We start from the raw sequence: 21128 nt of genomic DNA, 5'->3' as shown, positions 1-21128 counted from the left end.
TGCAATTTACATCACACAGGAGGACCTCTCAGCTTACCTCCATATCCTAGCCTCCCTATAGCTCCCCTTCCTATTAATGATAAGCCTCCTCTAATCTCCCTCACCCAGAAGGAAACAAGCAAAGAAATCTCCAAGGGACCACAAAACCCCCCAGGCTATTGGTTATGTCCCCTTCAAGCTGCAGAGGGAGGGGAATTTGGCTCAACCCAGGTACATGTCCCCTTCTCCCTCTCTGATTTAAAGCAGATCAAGGCAGACCTGGGAAAGTTTTCAGATGATCCTCTTAGGTACATAGATGTCCTACAGGGTCTAGGACAAACCTTTGACCTCACTTGGAGAGATGTCATGGTATTGTTACATCAAACCCTGGCCTTTAATGAAAAGAATGCAGCTTTAGCTGCAACCCAAGAGTTTGGAGATACCTGGTATCTTAGTCAAGTATATGATAGAATGACAGCCGAAGAAAGGGACAAATTCTCTACCAGTCAGCAAGCCGTCCCCAGTATGGATCCCCACTGGGACCTTGACTCAGATAATAGGGACTGGAGTTGCAAACATCTGTTGACCTGTGTTCTCAAAGGACTAAGGAGAATTAGGAAAACACCCATGAATTATTCAATGGTGTCCACCATAACTCAGGGAAACAAAGAAAATCCTTCTGCCTTCCTTGAGCAGCTACAGGAGGCCTTAAGAAAATATACTCCCCTGTCACCTGACTCCCTCAAGGGTCAACTGATCCTAAAAGATAAGTTTATTACCCAATTAGCCACAGGTATCAGGAGAAAGCTCCAAAAGCTTGCCCTGGGCCCTGAACAAAATCTGGAGGCATTACTAAACCTGGCAACCTCCGTGTTCTATAATAGGGACCAAAAGGAACAGGCTGAAAAGGAAAAGTGAGATCAGAGAAAGGCCACAGCCTTAGTCATGGCCCTCAGACAAACCTCGGTGGTTCAGAGAGGACAGAAAATGGAGCAGGCCAATCACCTGGTAGGGCTTGTTATCTGTGTGCTTTGCAAGGACACTTTAAAAAAGGTTGTCCAATGAGAAACAAGCTGCCCCCTTGCCCACGTCCACTATGCTGAGGCAATCATTGGAAGGTGCACTGCCCCAGAGGACAAAGGTTCTCTGGGCCAGAAGCCCCTAAACAGATGATCCAACAACAGGACTGAGGGTTTCTGGGGCAAGCGCCAGCTCATGTAATCACCCTCACTGAGCCCTGGGTATGTTTAACCATTGAGGACCAGGAAATTGACTTCCTCCTGGACACTGGCACAGCTTTCTCAGTGTTAATCTCCTGTCCCAGACAGCTGTCCTCAAGGTCTGTTACCATCCGAGGAATCCTGGGACAGCCTGTAACCAGGTATTTCTCCCACCTCCTCAGTTGTAATTGGGAGACTTCACTACAGATAGTAAGTATGCTTATCTAATCCTACATGCTCATTCTGCAATATGGAAAGAAAGGGAGTTCCTAACCCCTGGAGGAACCCCCATTACATATCACAAGGAAACCATGGAGTTATTGCACACAGTGCAAAAACCCAAGGAGGTGGCAGTCTTACACTGCCAAAACCATCAAAAAGGGAAGGAGAGGGGAAAACACCAGCAAAAGTGGCTGGCAGAGGCAGGGAAAGACCAGCAGAGAGGAAAGAGAGAGGAAGAGGCAGAGAGATAAAAAGAGAGAGAAAGGGAAAGAAATGAAGTCAAAAAGAAAGAGAAGGAAAGAGATAGAGGAAGAGACAGACAAAGAAGGAGTCAGAGAGGAAGAGAGAAAGAGACAGAAAGAGGAAGAGACAGACAAAGAGGGAGTCAGAGAGAGAGAGAAAGACAGAAAGTCAAAGAGAGAGAGGAAGAGACAAAGAGGGAATCAGAAAGAGAGAAAGAGACAGACAAAGAAGTCGAAGAGAAAGAAAGAGAGATGGAAGTAGTAAAGAAAAAAGAGTGTACCCTATTCCTTTAAAAGCCAGAGTAAATTTAAAACCTATAATTAATAATTGACAGTCTTCTCCGTGACCCTCTAACACTGCAATACCACCTTGTTGTCAGTGTAAACAAGGGTGTAGCCCGAAAGCACTGAGGCCACTGACAACCCATAGCCTTCCTATCAGAGATCCTTGGCCCAGTGGCCTACAGATGTCCCAGATGCATTCAATCTGTGGCAGCAGCTGCTTTGCTAGCAGAAGAAAGTTGGAAAATAACTTTTAGAGGTAACCTCATTGTGAGCGCACCTCACCAGGTCAGAAATATTCTAAGTCAAAAAAATAGGAAAGGCAGAGGGGTAGCTTACTGGCTCAAATCTTGAAGTGTGCTCGCGGCAGCCGCCCCCTTCTGCGCGGTCACGCCGAGCCAGCGCCTGGGCCTGGAACAGGGCGGTAGTCCCCCAGCTTCGGCCACCACCTCTCTACCATGGACCCCCGCAAAGTGAACGAGCTTCGGGCCTTTGTGAAAATGTGTAAGCAGGATCCGAGGGTTCTGCACACCGAGGAAATGCGCTTCCTGAGAGAGTGGGTGGAGAGCATGGGGGGTAAAGTACCACCTGCTACTCAGAAAGCTAAATCAGAAGAAAATACCAAGGAAGAAAAACCTGATAGTAAGAAGGTGGAGGAAGACTTAAAGGCAGATGAACCATCAAGTGAGGAAAGTGATCCAGAAATTGATAAAGAAGGTGTGATTGAACCAGACACTGATTCTCCTCAAGAAATGGGAGATGAAAATGCAGAGATAACGGAGGAGATGATGGATCAGGCAAATGATAAAAAAGTGGCTGCTATTGAAGCCCTTAATGATGGTGAACTCCAGAAAGCCATTGACTTACTCACAGATGCCATCAAGCTGAATCCTCGCTTGGCCATTTTGTATGCCAAGAGGGCCAGTGTCTTTGTCAAATTACAGAAGCCAAATGCTGCTATCCGAGACTGTGACAGAGCCATTGAGATAAATCCTGATTCAGCTCAGCCTTACAAGTGGCGAGGGAAAGCACACAGACTTCTAGGCCACTGGGAGGAAGCCGCCCATGATCTTGCCCTTGCCTGTAAATTGGATTATGATGAAGATGCTAGTGCAATGCTGAAAGAAGTTCAACCTAGGGCACAGAAAATTGCAGAACATCGGAGAAAGTATGAGCGAAAACGTGAAGAGCGAGAGATCAAAGAAAGAATAGAAGGAGTTAAGAAGGCTCGAGAAGAGCATGAGAGAGCCCAGAGGGAGGAAGAAGCCAGACGACAGTCAGGAGCTCAGTATGGCTCTTTTCCAGGTGGCTTTCCTGGGGGAATGCCTGGTAGTTTTCCCGGAGGAATGCCTGGAATGGGAGGGGCCATGCCTGGAATGGCTGGAATGCCTGGACTCAATGAAATTCTTAGTGATCCAGAGGTTCTTGCAGCCATGCAGGATCCAGAATTTATGGTGGCCTTCCAGGATGTAGCTCAGAACCCAGCAAATATGTCAAAATACCAGAACAACCCAAAGGTTATGAATCTCATCAGTAAATTGTCAGCCAAATTTGGAGGTCAAGTGTAATGCCCTTCTGATAAATAAAGCCCTTGCTGAAGGAAAAGCAACCTAGATCACCTTATGGATGTCGCAATAATACAAACCAGCGTACCTCTGACCTCATCAAGAGAGCTGGGGTGCTTTGAAGATAATCCCTACCCCTCTCCCCCAAATTCAGCTGAAGCATTTTACAGTGGTTTGCCATTAGGGTATTCATTCAGATAATGTTTTCCTACTAGGAATTACAAACTTTAAACACTTTTTAAATATTCAAAATATTTAAAGCAAATTTAAAGGGTCTGTTAATTCTTATATTTTTCTTTACTAATCATTTTGGATTTTTTTTCTTTGAATTGGGCAGGGAAGATATGTATGGAAGATTATTGCTCTAATTTGAGTGAAATAAAAGTTACTAGTGCGAGGCAAACATAACTCATTTGAGGATAAAATTTGTGTTGGATATGTGGTTCCTGATGCATTTTGACTTGTCTTTTTAAATGCTTTATCTTTTTCTTTAAAGATTTATTTCAATAAAACTAATTGGGACCACCCGTATTTCAGTAGGACCTGGGTAGGGATTGGAAGTACTTAGCAGGGCAGCAGCAATCTTGCTGTGTTTTATATAACATGCATCCTTGGGCAGGTTGCCCTTAAATCTTACACTGTGGTGAAGGGATGATTTTTTTTGTAATGCTGCAGTAGAGTTGGAGTTCTCTTCTTGTCCAGTATATCCAATAAGTGTTTCATATTATTTCTACATAAGGGAAATGAGGGAGTACTTTTCTTTTTATATTTCTACGCTTAAAATTCTCTTTCCTAGTCAAAAATTGCCCAACTCTGTGTTTGTTTTCTGCTTGTTACATTTTTCTCCCTTACTTTTCTTGGGCTAAAGACAGGCTTTTGCCACCAGCATCATCACTGCTATCATCATTAACAGCATAACTATACAAGCATATTTAACGCTGAGTTTAATTTAATATGTAATACATATGGTAATTGTAGGGTAATACCCACAACAACTGTAGTTTCTTACTTGGCCAAGAGAATGCTTATTTAAGTGTTAGACTTCCGTTCTGGCAAAATCTTGCCATATCAGAAGACATTGGAAAGAGGGATTCCCTTTGGTGTTTGGTCTTCTACTTAGAAAATACTTATTGCAGTTAGAGTTTATCTTGTAGTATTCATCTTTGTATTCTGAAGATAATATGGTTTGAATTAAATTGATATACACAGAGGGGAACCAATTTTTTTTGATCCAATGTGAATTATAAATGAGATAATCCACAGTTATTCATTGTGGAGTTGTTGAGACTATGAAAGACTCATTGTCTTTGTATTCAGCTCTTAAATAGTGTAACCATACCCCCACCTCTGCTTGCTTTCTTTCCCTCCCCTCCGATGATAAAGAAAATGATAAATTTTCAAAAAAAAAGAAAAATCTTGAAATGTGGGGCTGTTCTGTTGGAAAAAGACAATTTGACCCAGCAGATTTACTAATAAGGGATCTAGATCTTGATTGGTTGCCATACAGGGGTCCGACCAGACCTAGGAGGAACTCCCTTCAGGACAGGACGATAGATGGTTCCTCCTGGGTGATTAAGGGAAAAAGACACAATGGGTATTCAGTAAGTTATAAGGAAACTCTTGTAGAAGCAGAGTTAGGAAAATTGCTTAATAATTGTCCGCTCAAACGTGCGAGCTGTCTGCACTCAGCTAAACTTGAAAGTACTTACAGAATCAGGAAGGAGCCATCTATGCCAATTCTAAGTTAATATGGACTGAACGAGGTCTTATTAATAGCAAAGAATAACTGAAATCCCAAACTTACAAGGTTTTCAACAAAAGTAAAGTTTGCTAAAAGTTAACAGTGTAACATGTATTATCCTAACCTCTAATCTTGAGGAAATCAGACCCTATCAGTATCCCTCAAAGATCAAGTCCATCAGCACAGAGCCATACAACTAATACCCCTACTTATAGGGTTAGGAATGGCTACTGCTACAGGAACTGGAATAGCCAGTTTATCTACTTCATTATCCTACTACCACACACTCTCAAAGGATTTCTCAGACAGTTTGCAAGAAATAACGAAATCTATCCTTACTCTACAATCCCAAATAGACTCTTTGGCAGCAGTGACTTTCCAAAACTGCCAAGGCCTAGACTTCTTCACTGCTGAGAAAGGAGGACTCTGAACCTTCTTAGGAGAAGAGTGTTGGTTTTACACTAACCAATCAGGGATAGTATGAGACGCTGCCCGGTGTTTACAGGAAAAAGCTTCCGAAATCAACTCTTACAACACCTTTCAAACTCTTACACCAACCTCTGGAGTTAGGCGACATGAGGTCCCATGCCAGCCATCTTGCTATTACTTGCCTTTGGGCCCTGTGTTTTTCGCCTCCTTGTCAAATTTGTTTCCTCCAGGATTGATGCCATCAATCTACAGATGGTCTTACAAATGGAACCTAATGAGTTCAACTAACAACTTCTACCAAGGACTCCTGGATTGACCCACTGGCCCTTTGCCTGACCTAGAGAGTTACCCTCTGGAGGACACTATAACTACAGGACCCCTTCTTTACCCCTATCCAGCAGGAAGCAGCTAGAGCAGTCATCACCCAATTCCCAACAGCAGTTGGGGTGTCCTGTTAAGAGGGGGGATTGAGAGGTGAAGCCAGCTGGACTTCCTGGGTTGAGTGGGGACTTGGAGAACTTTTCTGTCTAGCTAGAGGATTGTAAATGCACCAATCAGCCCTCTGTGTCTAGCTAAAGGATTGCAAATGCACCAATCAGCACTCTGTAAAAATGCACCAATCAGCGCTTTGTGTCTAGCTAAAGGATTGTAAATGCACTAATCAGCACTCTGTAAAAACACACCAATTGGCACTCTGGGTCTAGCTATAGGATTGTACATGCACCAATCAGCACTCTGTAAAAACGCACCAATCAGCACTCTTGTCTAGCTAAAGGATTGTAAATGTACCAATCAGCATTCTGTAAAATGGACCAATCAACACTCTGTAAAATGGACCAATCAGCAGGACGTGGGTGGGGACAAATAAGGGAATAAAAGCTGGCCACCCCAGCCAGTAGCAGCAACCCGCTCAGGTCCCCTTCCATGCTGTGGAAGCTTTGTTCTTTTGCTCTTCACAATAAATCTTGCTGCTGCTCAGTCTTTGGGTCCGCACCACCTTTAAGAACTGCAACACTCGCTGCAAAGGTCCGTGGCTTCATTCTTGAAGTCAGCAAGACCAAGAACCCACTGAAAGGAACCAACTCCAGATACAACATGAAGGAAAATATAGCTGGTTTTGATCACATAAAAATTAAAAATTCTGCACAGTTAGAAAAATATGAACAAAGTTTAAGGCAAATGGCAGAGCAGGAGAAAGCATTTACAATATGTAGAATAACTGGCAAATATCTGTAATAGAGATAAAGAGGCTAAAATTAAAAATAATGTGGGAAATAAACAGAACCCAAAGGAAAATGAACAAGAAATCTAAACAGACAATTCTCAGAAGAATACATATAAATGAACCATAGGCACATGAAAGGAAATGCTGAACCCCACCAATAATAAAAAGGATGCAGATTATTCAATCAAGAGTTATTATATTTTGCCTGTTAGATTGGTAAAGATGAAAACGTTGGTGATACCCAGTGTTATTTGGTACAACCTTATCCTCTCCCCACATTCCAATCAGATAGCTAGCTAAATTCTTATTATCTCCTTCCATATGTTCCCTGAAAACATGATGCTATGGTGGATGGAGGGTCCCCAGACCAGGGACAGAAAGCAGGAGTTAAGGAAAAGAGTATTTGATAACAAGGACGTGGGGAAGCAGAAGTGAACCCTGACTCGGAGGAGGATGGGCAAGTGGGTCCCAGAGCTGTGGGCACTTGTTCCCTGCATCTGAAAGCATCTGGGGAGATGGTAAGGCCTTAAGAGTGATGCCTATATGTATGTTTGATCTATGGCACAGGCGGCTCCTGGTCTCACAAAACATTGCCTGCTCCAGCAGAGCACAGAAACCACAGAATCAAAGGACTAAAAGAATCAGGCAGTCTGAGAAAATGAGACAATGAGCTCCAGCAGTACTAAGACTGACTTTCCTATCTTCTTGATGGAATAGAAACCCAGAGTCAAAGTCAGATTTAAGTCAGTTTAAATAAAATAAAGAACAGCCACGTACTTACATACCTAAGTTTGTGAGTTAGGATTCATATATATATATATATATATATATATGAATACACACACACACACAGCTTATATATACTGTGAATACTTATTAAAGCCAAACATAGGCTGCTATGTTGAGCGTTCTTCCTGAGAGGAACTTCTTCACCACTTTCATCTTTTAGCATGTAGTTATAATTCAGGGATTCAAATGTTGAAATATTAGCCAGGAACTCAATTATTCAGAGATTATAGTTTTCAGGGTGAAGTACCAGAGAGGAGACAGCTGCACGAGAGAGAGAGAGAGAGAGAGAGAGAGAGAACCAGAGTCAGAGAGAGAGAGCTCTGAAGATCTGCAGAGGGCTCCCTTCCACTCTGCAGTTTTAAGCACTGATCAGCACTGCATGAGGAGGAGTCTACCTGAGGCTGGGAAAAGAAACACCAGAAAGGACCAGGCAGAATCATCCACAGATCTCACACAGTTGAAATAACTTGTGTTCCCATAAACCTGATAATACATGGGACATAGGATATACTACTCAGAAGAGTGTTGTCTTAGTAGCTGGAAAAAAATTAGCCCTAGACTGAAGGCTGCCCTGATCTCACCTAATAAAGATTAAAGGCAAGCCTCAAAAAAAAAAAAAAAAAAAAAAAAAAAAAATATATATATATATATATATATATATATATATATATATATACACACATATATATATATTTCCATGTAACTTAACTGAATTCCAGAACAAAGTTCAAGAATATTTAAAAGTATACAGAGATTAAAATGGCAGATAGGAGGCAGGATTAGCTTGCAGATGGGGACAGAGCATCATGTGGAGACTCACATCATGAACTTTTGCTCCAAGAACTACCACAGGAACATACTCAGAAAAGTTGAGAGAATCCACAGACCCTCTGAAGGAACTGGATCACGGACGCAGGTTCCCTGAAATGCCAAAAAACTGAATCTGCTTGCCTTCTCAATGGGGAGGCTCCTGGTCTGGGGCAGTTCTCAGCTCTGCTCAGCAGCTGCCTGGAAATAGACTTGGTGCTGTTAGGAGGGTATGGTAGGAGTGAGATCAGCCTTTAGGACTGTGGGTTGCATGGGAGTGGGGTCAGGCCTATCACTACCAGCTTTCCTCAACTTCCCTATATGACTCAGCAGAGGCAGCCATAATCCCCCTAGGAATATAACTCTATTGGACTGGGATCCACACCTCCATTCCCCACAGCAGCCACAGCAAGCCCCGCCCAAGGAGATGCTGAGCTCAGACACACCTATCCCTGCCCTGATCTGGTGGTCTTTCTCTACCTGCCCTGGTAGCTGAAGACAAAGGTCATAATCTCTTGGGTACTCTATATGGCCCTGCCCACTGCCTGAGAAACCTGAATACTTAACTAGGTGTCTCTAGGGCAAGTTTGCATCCTCCCTACAGGACAGCAGCTGATGGGCTCTTGAAAGCACCACCTCCTGGTTCAGCACACTATAAACAAAAACACAACCAAGGACCCTCACAGAGTCTGCTTCACTCCCCTGCTACCTCCACGGGAGCAGGTTCTGGTATCCATGGCTTCAAGACCTGAAGAAGGATCATATCACAGGACTCTTTGCAGACACTCCCCAGTACCAACCCAGAGCCCAGTAGCTCTGCTGGGACCCAGGGCAAAGGGTGGGGGATGGCGAAGGATTAAAGACTACACATTTTGTACAGTGTACACTGCTCAGGTGATGTGTGCACCAAAAATTCAGAAATCACCACTAAAAAACTCTTCAAGTAGCCAAACACTACCTGTTCCCCAAAAAACTATTGAAATTACAAAAAAAAAAAAAAATTTAAGCCAGGCGCAGTGGCTCATGCTTGTAATCCCAGCACTTTGGGAGGCATAGGCAGGTGGATCACAAGGTCAAGAGTTCAATACCAACCTGGCCAAGATGGTGAAACCCTGTCTCTACTAAAAATACAAAAAAATTAGCTGGGCGTGGTGGCAGGCATCTGCAATCCCAGCTATTCAGGAGGCTGAGGCAGAGAATTGCTTGAACCCAAGAGGCAGAGGTTGCAGTGAACCGAGATCACACCACTGCACTCGAGCCTGGGTGACAGAGTGAGACTCCATCCGTGGAATACTATCCAGCCATAAAAAAGGATGAGTTCATGTCCTTTGCAGGGACATAGATGAAGCTGAAAACCATCATTCTCAGCAAACTATCACAAGGACAGAAAACCAAACACCACATGTTCTCACTCATAGGTGGGAATTGAACAATGAGATCACTTGGACACAGGGCAGGAAACATCACACACTGGGGCTTGTCAGGCGGTGGAGGGCTGCAGGGAGGGATAGCATTAGGAGAAATACCTAATGTAAATGATGAGTTGGTGCAGCACACCAACATGGCACATGTATACCTATGTATCAAACCTGCAGGTTGTACACATGTACCCTAGAATTTAAAGTATTAAAAAAAAGTTACAAAAAAAATTTAAGTATACAGAAATATCTAGCACCTACAATGCAAAATTTACAATCAAAATTTACCAGGCAGACAGGCAAAAAGCATAAAAACGTAACCCAAAAAAGCATTTAAAAAAGCATAAAAATGTAACCCAAAATGAAGAGAAATATATCAGTCAATAGAAACATGCACAGAAATGATGCAGATAATATAACTAGCAGACAAGGACATTAAAACAATTATTATAATATATTCTTCATTTATATATAATTATGTAGAATTACATATTATATATAAAATGTATATAATTATTATAATATATTCTACATTTTCTAGAAGGTAGAGGAAAGCATAAGTTAAAGTGAGGAAAATCCTTAGCTACCACATTAGGAAGTCAATAAAAATGACTAATAATAAATACATATAAATACATTACTTAGATATATGGTTGTAACCACTACAAAAATATTAAAACTGATTCTTTTTTAAGATATATCATGTCTATGTAAGATAATATTTATTATTTAAATATTATTTAAATGTCTATTATTCTTAAATAGGAATTTATTCCTTAATGTCTATTATTTCTATAGATTCCATGTAATTCCAATACAAATTTTAGCAGGCTTTTTGTAAAAATTGACAAGTTGATTCTATGCAAAGAACCTAATCAATCTTGGAGATAAATAACAAAGCTGGAGGATTTACAATATTAGATGTCAAGATTTAATTAAGACAGAATGACACTGGCATCTGGATAGACAGATGGGCCAATGAGATAGAATAAAGAGTTCAGAAACAGACCCTCACATGTACAGTTACCTGACTTATGACAAAAGCATCACTACAATCTAGTAAGGAACAGATAGTCTTTTAAACAAACAATACTAGGTCAATTGGATATCAATATAAAAACAAATGACATGATCTCACACCACCCATAAAAATTATTAAAGATGGAAAAACAATAGTTTCTAGAAGAAAACACAGAATTATTTTATGAATTGGGAGTAGGCAAAAGTTCTTTAAGTATAACACAAAAGCATTAATCTTTAAAAAAAGACTAATAAGTTGAACTTCATCAAAAGAAAAAACTTGTATTCAACAAACAACTCTATTAAGAGACTAAAGCCACATACTACATCAAGGTATTTTGTATGTGCAAACACACACACACATACACACACATATACACATACATACATGTCATATACATAGTCACTTATATGATACATGTATATAAATAACCAAAGCCCAAATCCAGAAGATATACATAATTCCTGCAACCCAGTTTTAAAAATGGACAAAAGACTGGAATGAACACCTAACAATAGAAAATATACAAACGATTGGTAAAGATACGAAAAGGGGCTGAAAATCATCACTCATCAGGGCGATGTGAATTTAAACCATGCTGAGATGCTGCTACAGAATAGCTGGAATTTAAAGGGCTGACAATCCCAAGCATGAGTATTTTTGGGATTTGTGTCCCCCCAAAAAGCTATGTTGAGGTCCTAACCCTCAGCACCTCAGAGTGTGACCTTATTTGAAAATACAGTCTTGATAGAGGCAATCAAGTTAAAATGAGATCATTACAGCAGGCCTTAATGAAACATGACTGGTGTTCTTATAAAAAGTGGAAATGTGGACAGAGATGGACATACACAGGGAAACCTATAATGAAGAGACACAGGGAGAACATTGAGTGAAAGCAGAGGATTTGCAGCGATGGATTCATAAGCCAAGAAAACCAAAGATTGCTGGCAAACCACTAGAAGCTTGGAGACAGGTATGGAACAGATTCTCCCCCACCAAGTCCTCAGAAAGAACCAACTTGCCTGACTCCTTGATTTTGGACTTCTAGCCTCCAGAACTGTGAGACAATAAATAACCAGTTTTAAGCCAATCAGTTTGTAGTATTTTTGTACAGGAGCTCTAAGACACTAACACAGTGGGGATCAATTGGGATTCTCATACATTGATGGTAAGTGTGTAAATTGAAGAGTGTAAATTTTCAAACCGTTTTGAAAAACTGACAGGATCTAACAAAACTACACAGGCATATTTCCTATGGCCCAGCAATTCTACAACTGAGTATATAACCAACAGAAATAAGCACTTATATCCATCAAAAAACATACACAATGTTCATAGTAGCATTATTTATGGTAGCCAAAAAATAGAAACAACTCAAATATCTATTAACAGTAGAAGGGATAAACTGTGGTATAATCATTTTAAAGAAATATTAAAAAGCAGTGGAAAAGAATGAACTACTGATACATGTAACAACATTGATAATCTTAGACATCACATGAGTTTTAGAAAAAGGCCAGATGCAAAAGAATCCATACTGTAACACTCTATGTATATGGAATTCACAAACAAAACCAATATATGGCAATAAAGGTTCAACTTTGGAGAGTATTTCCTGAGGTGAGGGGGACATAGGGAAACGTTCTGGAGTGCTATAAATGTTCTCTATCTTAATCTGAGTAGTAGATATATTTATACATCTGTAAAAAATTTTCAAGATGTTAAGATTTATGTACTTTACTTATGTAAATTATATCTCAGTAAATGGCAAAAAAAAATCATTTCCCCTGGAAGTCAAATTGATGCATGAGAAGGATAAAACCAGAGCCATCTCTGGTTGTCTTTTGTTTAAAGTCCTTTGGTTACATTTGATTTTTTATTTCTTAATACATCATGTTCATTAATTAATTTAATATGAAATAATCAAGACAAAGTAAATATGTATTATATAATTTTTAAAATCTAAATATTAAACAAATTTCCCACATTTAAACTAGAAAGGAGTACACAGAAAGCTCAGTAAAAGATCAGTAGCAGTGACAAGAGGATTCCTTGAGATTTCAATTCAGTGGGTACTTCCAGAGCCCTCTTATCTGGCCACTTCACTGACACTACTATAAACTATGTTATTCAAACATGTGCTCTCAAACATCTTGGCTTGTAGAGAATATGGATCCTACCGATTCTTTAGCTTCTTTAGGCCGAGTTCATGTTTCTCTTTTTCCCAAGCTAATTCCTTTTCCACTTGTTGAATTTTGAAAGCTGTTCTTCTGTGCATCTCAGCACGGATTTTGGAATCTACATCAAAATCCTGCAGATAAGAAGATCTGTTCATCACAATGGGTACTTTATCAACTCTGTTTCATAGATTTCAGTTTTGTCCCCAGTTTCATGTTGCATCATAACTCTTCCCCAACTATCATAAACTCTGTCCATTATAGAAGAAAAACAGCATATTTTTAACTTTACTTCCATAATATAAGGAGAAATGTTCTTCGCAATTAACAATAATGCAAATAAAGCTACACAGTTTAAGATTTTTTTTCCCACAATAAAAATAATGAATGCTATCAATATTTGGAGAGTATAGTTTTAAAAAATACTCTCACTGTCTCAAAGAAACTACTATTACATAAAAATTGGACACGAGGTAGATGCTTTTAGCAACTGATCATTATCTGAACATCCCCCCTGGTGTGACCCCACCCAGGAAAGACAGCAGTATCTGGTGTCTTCTTGACATCACCAAGTTTTTGTTGAATCTCCTTCACAAAGAAGACCTTTCTCCCAGAAGAGGTCTCATGTTTCTTACCTTCATCCCTGGAAAAATATCAGAGCCAATATTTGTGCTGAATTGTGAATAGTAATTATTCTTTCCAGAGGTGTTTGTGTTTCATTTAAGTAATGATGTGTACAAAGTGCTTAGCACAGCACTTGCCTCAGTTGTTTTTTATCTTAAATGTTATTACCCACGCTCTGGAAGTTTCAACATTTATCTTAGAAAAATAGCATAAAGGTCTTTTAACTATTTTGACTTGGTTTTTTTAACCAACATGATTAAATCATGATTTCACCAAAGCATTTTTTATATGAAATTGGCAAAATGCTTCTAGAACTACAGGACTGGGTAACCCATGAGTATATTAAGAATTATGGGTTTTTAATTGATTAGATGGTTAACTAACTCCATTTAGGAAGGGGTACAAAATGAAAAAAAGGTAACCACTAGCAGGTACATGGGGCTTTGCAATAAGTCACAAAAAAAAGGTAGAATACAAAATTGTCTTAGACAATTTTGTGATTGTCCCCATAGCTACAACTATATTAAATCATTTTTTTAAAGTTTTGTAGATCAACCAGGTACTGTCTTTTCAACAGATCTGATAAATTATAGAACTAGAACCACAGATAATCAAATTATACATGTATCTACCCATTGTATTTTGGCTAAGTACAATAAGAGTTGATAACCAGATTCAAACCTATACTTATGTCTTATCTTGCTACCAAAAAAATGTGTGGTAGGTAAATCCAATAGTAAACTTTGTATTACGTAAAAAGGTTCATCTGGGCCGGGCGCGGTGGCTCAAGCCTGTAATCCCAGCACTTTGGGAGGCCGAGACGGGCGGATCACGAGGTCAGGAGATCGAGACCATCCTGGCTAACACGGTGAAACCCCGCCTCTACTAAAAAATACAAAAAACTAGCCGGGCAAGGTGGCGGGCGCCTGTAGTCCCAGCTACTCGGGAGGCTGAGGTAGGAGAATGGCGTAAACCCGGGAGGCGGAGCTTGCAGTGAGCTGAGATCCGGCCACTGCACTCCAGCCTGGGCGACAGAGCGAGACTCCGTCTCAAAAAAAAAAAAAAAAAAAAAAAAAGGTTCATCTGCTTCCAAAGCATGCAGTGTGTCAAGTTCTAGAGTAGTTTATTTGCTGCAAACATACTGACTGGCCAGATAAAAAGAAGCTTAAAGATGATTTTGGCCTTTCACTCTTAGACATGGGCATATTATTATCAAGTGAGATATACCAGATACTTTATTATTGGAGAAACATGTAGATTGTTATCACATCCTATGGCTCAAAGAAAGATGATTATGAATACTATATATCTGAGTATTTGAGAATGAGTGGCACCTATTGGGGTCTGACAGTATTGGATCTCATGGGACAACTTCATTGCATGAATAGCGAAGAAATTCTGACATTTATTAAGTCTTGCCAACATAAGTTTGGTGGAATAAGTGCTAATTATCAGACGTGATCCTCATCTTTTATACACTCTTAGTGCTGTCCAGATTCTTACTCTGTATGATAGCATTAATGTTATCGATGTAAAAAAGTTGTGGAATATGTTCCAAGTCTATGGAAAGAAGATGGTTCTCTTGCTGGAGACTTTTGGGGTCAACCTGAGCAGCTGCTCTAACTGGAGCTAATGGTCTGCTGGAAGTTCCAACGTGCACTGTGGTAGTTTTATCAGCATACAGAAGCACTGGACCAGAGGGGGCCAGACTGAAAGATAAGGGATGAACACAGTGCAGGGCAGAGAGACCAGCTGTTTCATGGGATGGGAAAAATCTACTTTTATAAAGTAGGGGGAAATTGATACAAGATTCTCTTTTTGTGTGGTGGAAACTGGCTCTCCTGGGGAAGCTTGATGCTATTAATGTAAAAAAGGCAGTTGAATTTGTTTTATCTGTGTATGAATTTTGATGGTGGATTTGGTTGCAGACCAGGTTCTGAATCCCATGCTGGGTACATTTATTGTTGCACAGGATTCCTGATTATTACCAAGTCAGTCACATCAAGTAAACTCTGATTTACTTGGTTAGTGGTTTTGTGGATGAGTTACCCTCCGGTGGATGTAATGGAAGGCCAGGGAAGTTACCAGGTGTATGCTATTCATGGTGGGTGTTGGCTGTCCTGAAGATCACTGGAAGGCTTCATTGGATTGAGAGAGATAAACCACGTATGTAATTTCATCTGCTAGTCCTACTTTTGGCATGCCTGAGGAAGTGCTTCAGAGAGTGAATATTCAGCCTGAGCTAGTGAGGTAGATTAATTGAGGCAAAAGTTGCATAGCACAGCATAATTTTGCCATCTTAACATGTCTGTATTTAAAATGCTTATGGAATTATAAAAAATGACTACTGTTATTATTTTGTGTATTGTGTTAAAGTAATTTTATAATTTATAAGAAATTATATAATTATACACATTGTAGAATAAAGACCTGGTTTTTTTGTTTTGTTTTTGTTTTTTTTTTGTTTGAGACAGAGTCTCACTCTGTCCCCCAGGCTGGAGTGCAGTGGCGCAATCTCGGCTCACTGCACACTCCGCCTCCCGGGTTTCACGCCATTCTCCTGCCTCAGTCTCCTGAGTAGCTGGGACTACAGGCGCCCACCACCACACCCAGCTAAGTTTTTTTGTATTTTTAGTGGAGATGGTGTTTCACTGTGTTAGCCAGAATGGTCTCGATCTCCTGATCGTGATATACCTGCCTCGACCTCCCAAAGTGCAGGGATTACAGGCATGAGCCACCGCACCCGGCCTAAAGACCTGTATTTTATTTTCTGCTTTATATTTTGAAGACCTGCTATTCTGACCACAGTTTTGTTTTGTTTTGTTTTGTTCTGTTTTGTTTTTTTCTTTAACCAGAAAACAAACACCAACTTTATTAATATAATAGCAACAGAAAGGGTTTCTAATTTCTCAGAAGGAAAATAACATGAAACCAGCACAAGTGTTATAAGATTAAATGCCTACGTTTCTTGTTCTGATAGCTTCCCACCACACACCGAAGGTTCCTCGAGGATAACTGCCACCAGAGCTGCTGCAAGAACACGTTTCACGTTTTTCACCGGGCATAGCTTCACAGTCAACTCCTCAAGCAGAAGACTAAAATATTATTTCTTTTTAGAAGATCTTGGTTGAGGGAGAACATATCAATATGGAGAACAGGGCTTTGCTTCTCAAATTCAAGAAAAACCATTAGCTAATCTATCAATTTTTCTCTGATATAGTGTACCGGAGTGCTCTGTGAAGAATCCTTTTCCATTCCTTCTATGTGTCTGGGTGAAGGGAGAGGAGCGGGTGGCAAGGTGACAGTACACTAGAAGGCACTCCTGGTGATGCTCTGGGCTCCACTCCCTTTCTGCTGCTAGTAGTAGGCATCTTTTCTGGCAGCTGCAGCAGCTTGATGTGGAGGGGAGGAAGGGGCCACCCACCAATCACCTCTTCTTGAAGGCCTATTTTTTGCATTCATAGAAAAGGTCTGTCTTAGAGTTATTCAAACTGACAATCTTTGGGCAGCCATCCCTATCCTTCTCCTGGATGGTGCACTTCCTTACAATAACAGGCATCAGAAACCCCAGGGCCTCCACAGATCACACAGCACCCCTGGTAAGATCCATAGTTACACTCATCACATATGCGCACCAGAGTGCAGGAACGCACATAGGAATCACAAATCACACACTTGCCATCACATTTTTCACACAGTCTTCCGATAGCAACACCAGTCTGCTTGCAGCAAAAGATCAAATCGGGATGACGTTTAGCCACAGTTCCCAATGAAGCCAGCCACCAGACGCTTCAGGCCAATTTTTTATTATACTTCAGTGTATCTGTTATTCATGTCTCTATAACAGAAAACTTAAAAGAACTCTTGGGTTCTACTTTATTTCTTCCCCATGTATTCCTTTCATGTGTTCTATAACGACAGTTGATGTAAAACAATTTGTGTCAACAAGAATCTTAACTGATTAAAATAGATAAACCCCACATACAAATTAAAAGATGTCCAAAATAAATGGCTATTGAAATTTTGAAAGAAACAAACAAAAAAGAAAAATGATTTTAAGTGTTTCTACTTGTTGGGAAAATAGTCATCTCTATCCAGAAAGAGCATATGTTAAAATAAAAATCAAGTTTATATTAGGCTTACTGTTCGTTTAAACTGCATATGCGTTGGTAATTCTTCATTCATTTCTAATAGTTTACAAAATTCAGTCCTCAAAGCTTTGATTTGCTCTCTCTTCTGTGCCTTTATTTCTTCCACTTCTTTCATTAACTTGTCATGTTCTCTTTTTCTCCTAGCATTCTCGATACTGAAAACAGAAATTTAAAACAATAACAGGTTGTGATACAGAAACAGCAGAGAAAATTATTCAATAATTTGAAAATTCATTAAACTTCGTCAACTTCTGCACTGTTGATTTGTTTTGCAAAATCTCAGTCCTAGTCAGTATTTATCAAAAATTCCCATACCTGTAGGCTTTGGGATCTTCAATGTCTTCTGGAATTGGCTCTGTTTCAATTCCAAACTATAAGAAGGGAAGTAAAAGGTTAGCCCTGTAAAATTGCATAGCATTTTCCTTAAAATATCTAGGAAGAAGTAAATTAAAAATTCAAATTGGTTCAGGTTTTTTTCCTGCCAATTTTTAATAACTGTAGGTCTGAAAAACAGTTTCACAAAAATCTAAGGAAAAAATTGCAGTTTACTAAACTTATTCATTTCTGCTTTATTTGAAGGAGTACATAGGAAAAGTCTTAACCTAATCATATGTTTACAAAATGTTAATATCCCCGTAATTTCCCCTCAAAATGTAAATTACTAATGTTCATATGCTATTGACACAGAATTCACAAAAGTCTAGACCATTTATTTCAAAATGCTGTTTTTTGGTATATCCCTTTATCACATGAATCATTTGTCTAAATACCTCAGTGTGTCCTAGAAATATTTCAATATATATATTTTTAAATTTTAAGTAAGCATTTTATATCACCTTCTCAAAGGAAGACATAAAGTGGAAAATGCAAAGAACAATATAATCCCCCTCCTTGAAAGATAGGAAATCAGAAATACAAATCTCCCTTCAGAAAGGAAATTAGTTTAAATTTGGGGGAACTAAGAACTAAATCACTTAAAAGTACTCTGTTTATTCAGGTACTGTGCTGTAAAATGTCTTAGTCTGTGATATTAAAGAAGGAGAATTATAACCCAGTGAACAAAATAGTCTTAGCTTGCTAACTAGTCAGTTCATAACTAAAACTAAACTTTATTCTACATTCTCTTTCCTAGAAGATAGGTCTCCGTTTTGTTGTTATTTGTTGTAAGTAAATAAAGATTCTCTTTTGATAAAGTTGTTTTATTAATCTTTATATGTATGAAATGATGTAAATCTACATATTTTTACAGAAGTCAAGGTTTATGACTTTAATAAAAGCAAAGTCATAAAAAATGATCAATATAGGAGACAGTAATGGTTAATAAATTGTACTATTAATCACTTAGGACAAAAATTTATTGAATTTTATTTATTTTTTATTCTTTTATTGGCCAGAGCTAAGTACCTTGATTTTCTAATATCAGTGTTACTTCCAAGATTTGATGCTGACACTGGGGCAATTGTCTCCTGGCCACAGTTGCTTCCAATAAAGTTGAGTTAAACAAAGTTCCAAAAGTATGCCAATCAGTTCCAAAATATATGCCAATGGGTCTCAATGCTAGCTGCACATTAGAATCACATGAAGGATACTGTACACAATACTGACGCCTGGGCCTCACCTTCAGAGATTCTAATTTAATTGTTCTTGGGTGGGCTATGGCATCTGTACTTCTAGGGCTCCCCAGCTGATTCTAAAGTATAGTAAGGTAAGAACCTCAGACCAGTGCTGAGCTTAGTTGTTTTCTGTTTTGTTTTTTGTTTTGTTTTGTTTTGTTAAAATTCTTTCTCATTTTTCTTTCTTAAAAGCAATGTCTGCTTCAGTGATTTCAGAAATATTGATTGCAGCCATAAATTTAAATGTGGAATAAATATTTTTCTATCCAATATGGGTTTCTGTAGAGAGGGACATTGACTGCAGCCGTAAATAAAAGGACACGATTATTGAAATGCAGAATAAATATTTTTCTATCCAATATGGATTTCTATAGAGAGGACTGCACCAGGTAGAAAGGCATTTTCTTCTTGTTCATATACTCTCCCTCCTGTAATTCCTTTTTCTAAGCTGGACCCTCTCTAAACAGCAGCCCATACTCCAAATTTTGCTATTAGAAGAAATGAAAATCAACCTACTCGTATCTTCCCTATATTCTTTATGTGTACTTTGAGGTAGGCTACCTGCTAAATGGGAAGCCAATATGTTCAAAGGAATTTTAGCTATAATCTTTCTAATACAACTCCTTTCTCCTTAGGAGCAATTCTAATGGTTAACTACTGATTTATCCAAATAACTTGCTTTGATAATATGAAATTCAAGTTCTATGACAGGAAAAAAGGACATAATTTGGGGATCTGAACCCTCAAACTTCATCATAAAGCCAAAAATCTAGTTCTGCTTTTAAAAAAATACTTTATACTGGATCTTTGATCATGACCCACATTGTCACATTCTAATACTAAAAACAACTATATTTTTGCAACTCCTATCAAAACCACACTTTATGGCATATGTCCTATATCAGCCCTTACAATGAGTGAATGAATAAATGAAAAGCAAAAGAAAATCTGAAGAATTGTGAACTTTGAAAAAAAAAGCTGATTAAGAAAGTTTTTTTAATATACAAACTTTTGACTACATAGAAAAACTGACACATTCTTTTATAATCTGGGGAATTACAATCTTTAATAATAAGGGGAATGTAATACCTTTAGTACTTGACATAGAAGCACCAGAAAGTCAAATTATAATACTAGCAGGAAGATTAGACTATAAGGTGAATGTGAATTTTAATTTCTAAAGAATATGAACAATTTTAATATCACTATTTTTAAATAAAGTTTGTTATTAATTAACTGGTTAATTAATTACATACCCTGGGAGATGGCAGTTTGGCCTTGATGTCTTTCCTTAGCATAAATTCAGAAATAATGTTGAAAACAAATATATTACCATCTGCTCCAACAGTCACCAAAAAACGATCATCAAAGCTACTAGCAATACTTTTAATACATCCATAATTATTGTCGTGCATATTGAAGTGCCAGTAGTCCACCAAACTGGCCAATGAAGGATCATTCTGATTTAGGACATAGACTCGAATTGCTCCATTTTTCATTCCACAAAACATCATAACTTTGTTAATGCTATGAAACAAAAAATGTAAATTGTTCTTTCCATTAATCTGAAAATAATGCTTAATTTCAAGTTAATTGACAAGTGGCTAAATAAATAACAAAGTT

At 38.9% G+C, this 21128-nt stretch overlaps 1 protein-coding gene and 3 pseudogenes across 6 annotated transcripts in view; 2 read left to right on the top strand and 2 right to left on the bottom strand.

Moving 5' to 3' along the window:
• The window catches only part of CFAP44 (cilia and flagella associated protein 44), a 145324-nt gene that overhangs the window by 50493 nt on the left and 73703 nt on the right, over positions 1–21128 (bottom strand). For 3 of the 5 annotated variants that reach the window (XR_013414403.1, XM_015129870.3, XM_077993922.1), the window contains 4 exons: positions 20762–21032; positions 18208–18263; positions 17885–18047; positions 13121–13251 (listed from right to left, as the gene is read on the bottom strand). Coding sequence is in view for 4 of the 5 variants with exons in the window: in XM_015129870.3 (XP_014985356.2) it covers positions 13121–13251; positions 17885–18047; positions 18208–18263; positions 20762–21032 (621 nt within the window). In the remaining variant the exon portion in view is untranslated. The remainder of the gene's footprint in view (positions 1–13120; positions 13252–17884; positions 18048–18207; positions 18264–20761; positions 21033–21128) is intronic. The other 2 variants (XM_015129871.3, XM_028844619.2) reach the window with 1 other exon arrangement.
• Positions 2323–4924, top strand: LOC100423617 (hsc70-interacting protein pseudogene; annotated as a pseudogene). The gene has a single exon (XR_001442821.3). The product of XR_001442821.3 is annotated as a hsc70-interacting protein pseudogene (transcript).
• Positions 14148–16103, top strand: LOC144338977 (geranylgeranyl transferase type-2 subunit beta-like; annotated as a pseudogene).
• On the bottom strand, positions 17169–17645 carry LOC106996766 (PHD finger-like domain-containing protein 5A pseudogene; annotated as a pseudogene).

This window comes from Macaca mulatta, chromosome 2 (genome assembly GCF_049350105.2).
Source record: "Macaca mulatta isolate MMU2019108-1 chromosome 2, T2T-MMU8v2.0, whole genome shotgun sequence".
Lineage (NCBI taxonomy): Eukaryota > Metazoa > Chordata > Mammalia > Primates > Cercopithecidae > Macaca > Macaca mulatta.
Note: the sequence above shows the minus strand (reverse complement) of the source record. Positions and strands in the feature narration are given on the sequence as shown.